We start from the raw sequence: 11,311 nt of genomic DNA, 5'->3' as shown, positions 1-11,311 counted from the left end.
AAAGTTTCATTGTTACATTGTCTCCATTTCTTTCCTTTCAAATGTTATCAAGGGTACTCTATCTTATAGAAATGTGACCCATCTTTTCCGTCTAATCCTTATGATTCCTCTGCACGATGGACTTCAAAATACTGTATGGGTTGGATAAATACACAGCCACGTCCGGCCGGAATAGGGACGTTAAATCAGGTTCCTCTTGTAGGGAAATATCGCGTTCTATGCACGCTAACTGACCAGTGCAAAACTTTATCAGGGTTCTGCATTTGGCCTATGTTTTTCAATTGCAGTCCAAATTTCCCGCCTTTCATCCTAGTCGACTTGATTTTCAAAACACTCCTGAAACTTTAAAGTTGATATGCACGTGCACTCATCTTCAATTTGCATGAAAAATTTCATGCCACTGGATGTAAGGAAACAACTTTCAATAACCTCACTAGAAACATATTAAATTGAAATAGATTCCACATGTCCACTTTATAAATCTGACATTGTTATCGGTTTAGAAATGTTTCTACCTGTGATACAACTGTTAGATTTTCGAGAAAAGTTATTAATCCGGAAGTCACATTACAAGCAGTAACTATTACAATATACTGTCAAGCTAGACACCGAAAGGGAATCCTCAAATATTTCTAAATTATGTTTCTAATATATATATATATATATATATATATATATATAAATTATGTTTAGGATTATAATTCATGAATTAGTCCCGTGTGCTTTTAAAATATATTGAATCAAAATCATTAAAACTATAACTAACTAAAACATAAAACCCAAGACTGAATGCACCCAGAGGTTTCGAAAATAATAGACAACTGTCAATACCATACGTCAAGTTACTCTCCCTTGTTTGTTTGTTAGTCAGGCTTTAATGTGTATACTTAAATTTTATTATTAAAATTAATAACGTGTTTTATCGGTCATTTGAACTATAGTGAATATACCTGTATATTCCTCATTAAATTGTTTGAAATTTTTCTAAAACGTTGAACTTTATTTGTCAAACGAAGGTCACATGTTTTACACATATGCACATGTGTGATACAAACATCCGTTTGGTAATACCAGTTTTGTACATTCTTGCAAGGTTTCACAGTTGTATACTTTATATAAAAGACTTTCTCATTCCCATTCAACCCAAGTAATCTCAAGACTGTTTATGATAAAGTCTTGCAAAATGTCTGCTTGGATGGGCTTCAATTCATAATATGAATTTAATATGAATCAAATGTTGATGCTTTTATTGTTAGTTAAGTAAATTCTTACTTCGATGTAATCTAAAAGTCATCTATTATATCAAAGCTCTATAACGACAAATCAAATAACAGATTCCTGTATACCATTTATTAATATGTTTACAAAATAATTGATATTTTGAACACTAGTCCAGTTAAACATCATTTAATACTGTTAATAGTTACTGTAGCAATAACGTTAACTCAAAAATATAAAATCAAAGACATGACGTACTGTTTACTCGGATGATCATAAGGGCTGGTGAAAAAAAACGATACAGAACTAACTTGCCGATGTTTTCACGTGAAGCGTCAAATACTACAGTTGCATTTAGAACACAACTATAGGTCAATATTATAATAATAATTAAACGTATACGTGTGAACGGCATATCAATGCTAGTCCAACAGTCCTGTCTTCACCTTTAAACCAATTAAAATGACCATAAACTTTTTATTACACGTTTATTTAAAAAAAGTATAAAATATTAAATACAACGTTATACCTTTTCGTTACATTTTCTTGAATATATTGTATATATATTGTAACACATTACACTGTGCAAACACATTCAGTAAAAATACATCATTTGATAACTAACCGCTTAGGACCTGGTCTACCATCATTGTACACAAAAAAAAGAAGTCAGCGATTCGTGATTTGTTGTTTAGATGATTACATTATGTACAAGCCATCTCCTGGTGTAAGCAATTTTTCCTTATGCGATTGGTTTCGTAGAGTAGGTACAGTTGGAAGAATGGACAAATAGAAAACAGAAATGTGGATTCATCTTATAAAAAACACATGTCCATTATAAAATAATTAAACAATGTTTATCTTCATTCATTGCATTATGAACCTACATAGTCATTATCCTAGATACAATAACCACACCATGTGTTTACTACTCTCGCGATTAGAGAACAGCTAACACATGGCTACATTATCATATCTAACCTACATGTATTTCAAGTAAAATAGCCCTAAACTTTGCCTAATTCATTATTGTGAGCCTTATGATTAACAAAAAAAGCAATCTATAACTTTATGCCGTTTTATGCAACACGATGTGAAAGTTTAAAAAAATATCAATCGTCGACTTATACATATGTCTAAATATTTATTTGATTTCTCAAAATGTTTGCAGACCACGTCCCGCATTCGTTAAAGTGCTAATTGTTCTGTTCGCCCATTCTTCTTATTTTCCATGTAAACAAATAAGTTTTGGATGCATCTTCATATGAGCTTTTAATGCAAGACTTATCTCCAGATTTCACCGCTTTGACGAAGGTACAAAGTTCATTATAGTAAGAATCGTTGCCCCTGAATGTGTAATCCACATCTTTATCAGGATCTCCTGATTTAATATCTCGTACACGTAAAATACACTCGTCTTCGTACGGTCGAATTAGTGACAATTCCATTCCGTCTAATTGAACCTCAACTGTTGCTTCGTATCTACTTCCGGGTATGGCTATAGAATGCATCAGCGTTCCAACAGCGCCGTCTTGGAATCGCCAATGACTAAGCGTTACCCTGGGGAGTTTTTGACCAGGAGGAATATCTTCCTCACCGTCATGTGGCAAATGGGATAAACATCCGGCGCCAGATGGGTCGTTATCTCTGAGCATAATGGTATGGACCGTGTCTAAGTTGATATCTCCAACAATATATCTTCCTAAATCACACAGATGGGTAGCTTGTTCAACTATTGGTCCACCGCTCAGATTTTGGTTGTACCAGTATTTATTGACGCCATCTGAGTATGCGTAGTAATATCTGGCATTGAAGGCCATGACTTTCTTTCCATGTTCTTTAATAAGTTCCTTCATTTTAATAATTGCGTCATGGTATCTGAAAGACAATGAATGACACAGACAGTTATTTGACAACCTAACTTTACAGTGCATTGTGCTTATCAAAGAATAATATTTTGTCATCTTAATTCTCACATGTTACAGTTATCTTATATATCAAGGTCATAATGAAACTAGTACTGGGTATGTAAATGTTTCAAGGATGCAATCAGTAATCATTTAACTTGTACATACTGCTCATGTTGTATAAACATTTTGTTCGTACTCTTGACTTTACATGAAAGGAATATTTATACAAAAGGAGAAGAGGTGCATTTTAAATTTTTCATTCTTTGTAAAATCATACAAAAGGCTACCGATTTAACAAGATACCAGTATTTTTATTACTCCTATTACAAATCAAATAAACACTTGAAAACTAAAAAAACGTTTTATGATTTTTAACAACCTATCAAGAACAACATTGAAGAACAAAAATGTGCAAAAGAATTGTTTTGACCTTCTCAAACTGATATAGTTATTTTCCTACCAAGTCCCTGTTTGAGAACTTACTCAGGAATAGTTCTATAGTCGTTCGTATATTATATAGACTGTAAATGGTATGTTTATTTTTGTACGACATTACATAATTGTAAAGAATATTGAATTTTCTTGAGAAGCCCAAACGGTACTTTTATATCATATATACTTTGCACTTATAAGTACCTAAACATGTAACCAACAGACACAATCACATTATTCTCATTACTGGCTCTCTGTATTTCCTCCTTGTACTGATCAAATTTCTCTGGTGGAACAACTGAAAGAGGCTTTTCTACAAATACATGAATTCCAGCTCTAACAAATTGTAGCTCTATGTCATGACCATTTTCTAATGAACCACGATATACTGGAGGAATTCCTATGAACACTGCATCCGGCTTAAGGGCAATCAAATCTTTGAAGTGTGTAAAAAGTTTACAGTCTTGGTAGAACTGTTTAGTTTGGTCTGATGACAGTTTAGCCTTTAAAATACTATCTGATAGCTTTGTATCTGGATCAACAATAGCAAGCACGTTTATCTGGCCCATCTTTTCCAGCCTTGTAGCATGGGCCCAAGGCAATGTTCCTCGGCCAAAGTGAATTGCACCAGCTCCAACGAATCCAATTCTCAGACTCTTCTTTTCCATAATCCTAAAATATAATAACGTTTTATATTAAATCAAAATTTAAAAGCCACACAAATATCTTAAACTGTGCATTCTAATGAAATTTTATTATGAGTTAACATGTTTGAAATGCACTTTTATATTCTAAAAATAAAAATATTGTGAAAAAACGGAAACGATATTCAGGGACATATAAAAAAAAAAACTACAAGCCCAAGAAGAAACATACAACATTGCTGATTGTTGAAGGCCGTACGGCAATCTATAGGCGCTAACATCTACGTGATTTGGTCTCTGGTGGATAGTTGTCTTAATAGCAATCATACCACACCTCCTCATTTATATAAATAGCAGGTCCAAAAGAACAATGACGAAAACAAAACACCAGATGAAAAACTAAAGAACGAGCAACACGAACCTGGGATGAATTTAGGTGCTCGGGAACTGTAAGCAGTTCCTGCTCCACTAATGACACCTTTTGTGTGTTATATTGAAAATGCATATCATTTTATTTATTTCTGTTCGTATTATTTTCCTTAAATGACGTAAGTATGAAATGCACGAAGACATATGTATTTCATCAAGTAGTGCAAATGAAACAAAAGTTACACAGTACATCATATATATGTAGGAATGTATAAAGGAGGTACAATACTATAGTTATGTTTACGCTTGTGAAGACGTATAGCAATGGTAATATTTATCTTTTATTTTTATCATCGATTTCTTGTTATCAGGTCATAAAGTCGATCGCATCCTAAAAAATTTAGCAATAGGAGAAATTTACCGATGGTTGAACGGGCTAATTTAAATTTGTAGCAAAAATATACGTAGATGTTGTAGAATTGCCAATGAGACAGGCTGTCAGCTATCCACTAGTGTTTTTGTTCATTTCCCATACCAAAAAAAACCAACTTTTTCATGACTTTCGATTCTCATTTATCCAGGACTTGTATTTATTATTGCTAACAAACTTTTAAAATCTAGATCTACGCTATTTTATGTGGACCAAACAGCAATGAGATATACCGGAACACCATAAAACCAAAACGATTTCTAGAGGTAAGTTCTTCAATGACACACATATGTAAATAAAATACATTGAATCAGAATCGATCCTTAGTCTAGACAGTTTGTTTTTCATTTAGTTAATCCTATACAGTTTAGCCAAGATCGTCTACAATTCAAGGAATCACCACTAAATTCCTGAATGGACAGAAAACACTAAGACGAGGTTCCTGAGTTGGGAAAGACACATGTTGTTATACTTAGTGCAAGTACTCAATAATCCCCCTTTTTAATCTTGATTAGTGCAATTGCAAAAGTTACAGATTAGAATGCGAAAACAATCAGCCCAGAAGTAAGCATTAAATTCACGGTGACATGGGCCCAATTTAAAGTATTAATTTGATACATTAATTGATTTTCAATCCGGGAGTATTTCATATCCACTGGATACATAATTATTGTACTTCATGTTAGATTGACGACTAGATGTATATATTAAATCGATCGTGATTAAAATTAAACATTGTCTTTGATCAAGTTGACTGTCATGTGTTTGCATATACTATGAGAATATGATAAATTTGAATATAAATAAAAATACATAAGTAAAAACTTTGACACAAATAATAACAACATTACCTTGAATGACTGATGTAATCTGTGTACTAAACTCTATATAACTGACGGGACAGTATTACTGGGCTACAAAAAAATGTTCTACTTCAAACTATCAGTAAAAGATAACAATTGTCGTCAAGAAGACAACATAATTTGCTGAAGTTAATCTTTCTTTCTATATCCTGACTAGTTGAAAACATGACATAAGATATAGCACACAGATGTCCATGTAATCATTGCTGTTACACTATATTGATGACATATGCAAATAAGTTATGAAGTTTTTTTATTTCAGCTACACAAAAACGCAAACGAATAAAATAACAATAAAAAGTTATTTCTTTTTTATAGATTTAGTGAAAAACTAGCAGTGCATTGTTTGTATTGTAAGCAAAAAGCTCACAAAATGACACACCGTTCCTTGCGCAGTTCAAGATTTGATCATGGAAACTCAAGAAATAATTTGGATAACAAAATAAGAGGTGCATGCACAATTGAATTATGTGGTGAAGATTCTGAGAAAGTTTCAATAAATTGAAACAACGGGTTTAAGAGGAGTTTCTGATACAATATGTGTAACCAAAGGTAAAGCCATGGTAAAGACATTGATTTGGTAAGACAACCAAAAATAATTTGGATTAAAAAAAGAAGAGGTGCACAATAGTATTTATATTTGAGGGTGATGATTCTGAGAAGGTTTCATTAAATTTTGAGTAGAACCTGATACAAAGGTGTACTGTAGTGAACAAAAATTAGTAAATAGATATAGGAAGATGTGGTATGAGTGCCAATGAGACAACTCTCCATCCAAGTTACAATTTATAAAAGTAAGTCAATTTCATGCCAACGTAAACCCCAAAAATTATCCAGATGACGAAATGTTATAGGAGGTGCAAAAGTACATTAGGTGAGTAAGATTCTATTAAAATCTGGTGGATAAAGAGCAGTTGCGGATACACAAGTGGGACAGAAGGGCGAATGACGGCCCTACACTATATACCTCGACTTCAGAAAGCAAGGGTTATCCCTGAAACTTTCAGTTGATTTGTGCGACGGATGTTTGATATATATGTCGTAATACAGTGAAACAAACTACGAAGAAAGTCGAATATTTAATAACGACGCTGGAAAGACCGCCCAAAACAGTCTTTATTGCCGCAAGGACACATTAGAATACAAACACTTAAAAAGCCAATACATGCACCCCCCTAAAGATATGTTTACTCCCGTCTGTATTTCAGTGGTTATCGTTGGTTGCTTTTCGTCATTTTTGTTTTGCATAAACGCAACCGTTGGTTTTCTCGCTTGAATTGTTTTCACAATTTTTCTTGGTGGTACCTTTGATATCAGATATATTTGCTCATTGTTGAAGGCCGTATACGTACGGTGACCTATAGTTACTTACTTACATCTTCGTCATTTGGACTCTGGTGGATAGTTATCTCATTGACAATCATACAACATCTCCTTATTGTTGAAATGTAGCGTACTACAATACAGAATTAAAGGATTGACACCCTGTTTGAAGGCATCCAAGTCTAAATTGTTGACTACTTTGCTTGGTATTGAATTCCACAACCTAGTTGCTGTAGGGAAAATGAAAGTATAGATGGTACATGTAATTAGTATGAGAGAATTGCTGTACAAATCTGTGTTCGCTTAAAGGGACATGATAATGTGCGTATGTAGTCGAAAGTGGTTAATGCAATTTTTGATACTTTTTTTTACTTCTTGCGGGAAAATATAACAAAAATAAAGTTTAAACTAACAATGAAAGGAAATTCAAAATATCGAAAGTCGCCACATAAAATAATTACAAAAAAATATGTAATGAATAGAAGTTTGACAACATATAAATTTTCCATGGTAACTGCTTTCTCAGTATTTGTCAATCCTTAGGCTATAAGTTTATCCGAAAATGCGTTGATCGGGCTTCAACCTCGTAATGTCTTGAGGTATAGGGATAATTCTGTGGGTATTTTATAGTTCTTTGTATATATTGTATGTTGCTATGTATACATGTTTTCTTTTAATTTGTTTAATATGTTTCAGAGACTATTGAATTTTTTCATGCCTATTTGATTCCTTTTTTATTAAAAGATTACTATAACTTAGATTCATTTCATTGCTTCGTAATTTTATGATAATATTTTGAACATTAACTTTTCTTTACAAGATGAACGTTAAATATTTATCTTTACATAAAATTGTTTGTATGCATAACTAAAATTATGGAGGATATTTGATTTAATTCTGGAACACTTTGTGTAAACTATTTAACCCTTTTAATATAAGTTCTGCTATACACTTTTAATATAAAAGAAATTGAAAAGACTGGATTCAAATATATTTCCATAAAGCTTTTAGTCGACTTTGACACCTATTCATCAGCCATAGCAACTTTTATCGAGCTTTTGATGGGAAAAATATTCTTTCAGCATTTCAATTAATCTTTTAAATGCATAGGTCTTTAACGTTTATTCTCATTATTGTTATAACATTATTTTCTTTTCTAAATGATTGAATATAGATTAAGACTGTGTTATAATAAACACAAAGATTAAAGGTAAAAGAAATAAAATTACCTTTGATAACAAATGGTGGCGCAAGGTATTTAATGACAAATGAAATTTTGGTTTACTGGTCGAAGGGCTACAACTCCAATTTGATAAAAAAAATAAAAAAAAATATGCAACTATGAATGAAATTGACATTTATAATGTTTGCCTTACATACACTTTAATAAAGCTTCACGGTTAAACATCTGTATTCATTAACTGTACAATTAAATCGTAAATTAACCGACAGAATGAAAAGCACACTTAGTCTTTATACATTTTGTTCGTCCGGATTGAGCTCATCAGGGTTTGCTCAAACCTAAACATTTAAAAGCCAAGGTGATATAAATATCTGAATATGTAGTGAGCTAAATGACCAAAAGGGACATTCAACGAATAGCCCAATTCATCTATATCCAACTATCATGCATGAGGACAACACCCTACAGGGTCCTCTAAAGAAATCTAGAATTCAACCGCAACAAAACAAAACAAGAAACTTCAGTTAAACAATGAGAGATGAGTAATTCTCTACAAAAAAAAAATGAATTTTAAAGTAGATTGATGAGCACAAAATCTCCATTTAAGGTGGCTGGGGTGTCTTCCTCCATCTTGGATTTTGAACCAGCAGATAACAACTGGTCTAGATCTTTAATGATATGTGCAAATTCTGAGAGTAGTATGTAATTCATGTGTAAGACTTTTCATGTTAATATAGAAAATTATGTATTTTATCATATTAACGGCTGTTTTTTTCTAAAAAACACATAATTTTGTTTAATTCATATTTTTCACAACTTTGCCACATGAGGGGAGATAACTCAAATAGTAGGGGAGATAACTCAGATAAAGTATTTTTTTTTAAAGAAAGTGTTATGAATTTACCTATTTTAATATGTAGCGTGAACAAAAGTCCGGTGACCCATACTTTTTATTATATTTTGGAAAAAAGCATGATAAAAACTACATTTTGACAAATTATTAAAAAATTCTATGGATTTTAATTAAGACCCCCCATCCACCTTAAAGGCATAACTCAACACAATACGTCTCAATTGTCACATATAATGTGAGCGCTACTTTTAACAGTTTGGGCTTGAAGGTTGCAATAATTATTAATGGATTTAGATCTAAAATGGGCCATGCTCAGTCCTAACGGCAGATTTAGTAGTGGTAATTTCAGGATGGTAGTTAAAAAAGAAAAATGTTTTTAGATATATAATGTGATCTTCAAATGTGTATTTTTTGGTAAAAGTAATTAGCAAGAAGTGTTTCGATGGGCTAACATTAATCATTAGCATGAAATGTGATCACTATATGATCTGCAATAAGAGCAGACCAAGTTGGTCCTCTTCAACCCGAATCATTTAATTTCTTTATCTAGGAAACGACAAATGTGGATGTTTTTTCTTCATTTTTCTCTATTCTGTTTAAAGAATGTGTAAGACGAAATGGAGTCGTTAACAAATATATGACAATTTTTTCTTGCTACTTTCAGGAAAAAATGGCCTGACACTTGATTAACATATCGATCTCGGATAATTTGGCAATGTCCTGTTACAATATAGCCTTAAGATTCATGTATAAATGAACCTTTTATATTCTGTTTTACAAGAACTAAGGGACATTGCTAACAATATGTTTGCTTCCAGGGTGACTGATATACGCATAGCCTTTTTGAGATATTGCACATGGAAGCATAACCGTGAATTATATCATCTAAAACCATTTACACAGAAATGGTCAGTTTGAACGGTGTTTTCATGGTCCCGCTACTATGTACATGATGTAAGAACGATAACTCAATCTTATTAAACAGTTAACTATTTTGCTAACAAGAAAAACTTTCCAAGATATACATAAATATATATATACGAATAAAAGGAGAAGTTGTGGAAAGGTTAATGAGACGGCAGTCCAACAATACAGCTTTGTCAAATAAGAGTCATGACAGTCGAGATAGAGTAACACGAACCCCACCAACAACTAGGGTGATAATTGGCGCTCCAGAAGTGTGAGTAGATCCTGCCCCACTAGTGGCACCCGTCGGGTTGCCCATGGAAAGTACAAATTCGGTGACGAGGCTCATTATGATGAAGCAATATTCGAGGAATAGAGTAAGATATTGTTTTTAAGACGATTAGAACATATCCGTGGTAATCTGTTGAACAGATATTCGGCCAATAACGATAAACCAACGCATGATGGCGTCCATAAAACTTTCTAAGGGATGTCATCATCGAATGTTAGGCCAGCATAAACATGTACAGTGTTGAACTTTGAGAAAGCGCCAACACGATATTGCAAGTTTTACTCGCCCTAAGTCTAGGAAAAAGTTGAAAAATCAACTCAACTGAGGCGACCAAATTATCCAACAAAACACCGAATTCTTAATAAACAAAACAAAGGAATACAACCATGACAAAACAATGATAATCATTGAAAAGATTCCGGACTTACAAAGTGACATTACTATGTGGCAACAATGAAATGGTTTTGTGATTACAACCTCGATATTACATGTTAGTGAACAATTCAAGCAATACAATTTCAAATGCAAGACAAAATGCGATCAGAAAAGAACTTAATTATATTATTGTGATATAACAGATAACCTATACCACAAGAAATGAAAGCAATATTATTAAAACAAATATGCAGGAGTGGTTGCAATTGCTAAAGCAATTCCAACTATATATGTGATCAGTTGATTATAAAACCGTATTGCTATACACTGTAATGTTGGTCACTGTACTCCTAAACGGCTTCTATACGCAACGTATATGTGCATTATATATTTTATTTACGATTTAAATTCAACCAAACAATGACAGAATTGCATTTTGGACTGGTTTATCCATATTATTCCCTCCACAGGATTCGAACTCAAAGTACTGAGACACCAACGACAACTCCGTAT

The 11,311-nt window shown here is 32.8% G+C and overlaps 1 protein-coding gene across 1 annotated transcript; it reads right to left on the bottom strand.

The window, feature by feature from the left end:
• Positions 1–1,689: 1,689 nt before the first annotated feature.
• LOC127715502 (uncharacterized) lies at positions 1,690–4,228 on the bottom strand. The gene is made up of 2 exons (XM_052221562.1): positions 3,765–4,228; positions 1,690–3,096 (listed from the first exon to the last, which is right to left on the bottom strand). The coding sequence occupies exons 1-2, from the start codon at positions 4,226–4,228 to the stop codon at positions 2,415–2,417; spliced, it is 1,146 nt and encodes a 381-aa protein (XP_052077522.1). The 3' UTR covers positions 1,690–2,414.
• Between the last annotated feature and the right edge of the window lie 7,083 nt (positions 4,229–11,311).

The sequence above is a fragment of the Mytilus californianus genome, unplaced genomic scaffold (assembly GCF_021869535.1).
Source record: "Mytilus californianus isolate M0D057914Y unplaced genomic scaffold, xbMytCali1.0.p SCAF_9, whole genome shotgun sequence".
Classification (NCBI taxonomy): domain Eukaryota; kingdom Metazoa; phylum Mollusca; class Bivalvia; order Mytilida; family Mytilidae; genus Mytilus; species Mytilus californianus.
This window is presented reverse-complemented; position numbering and strand designations above follow the sequence as displayed.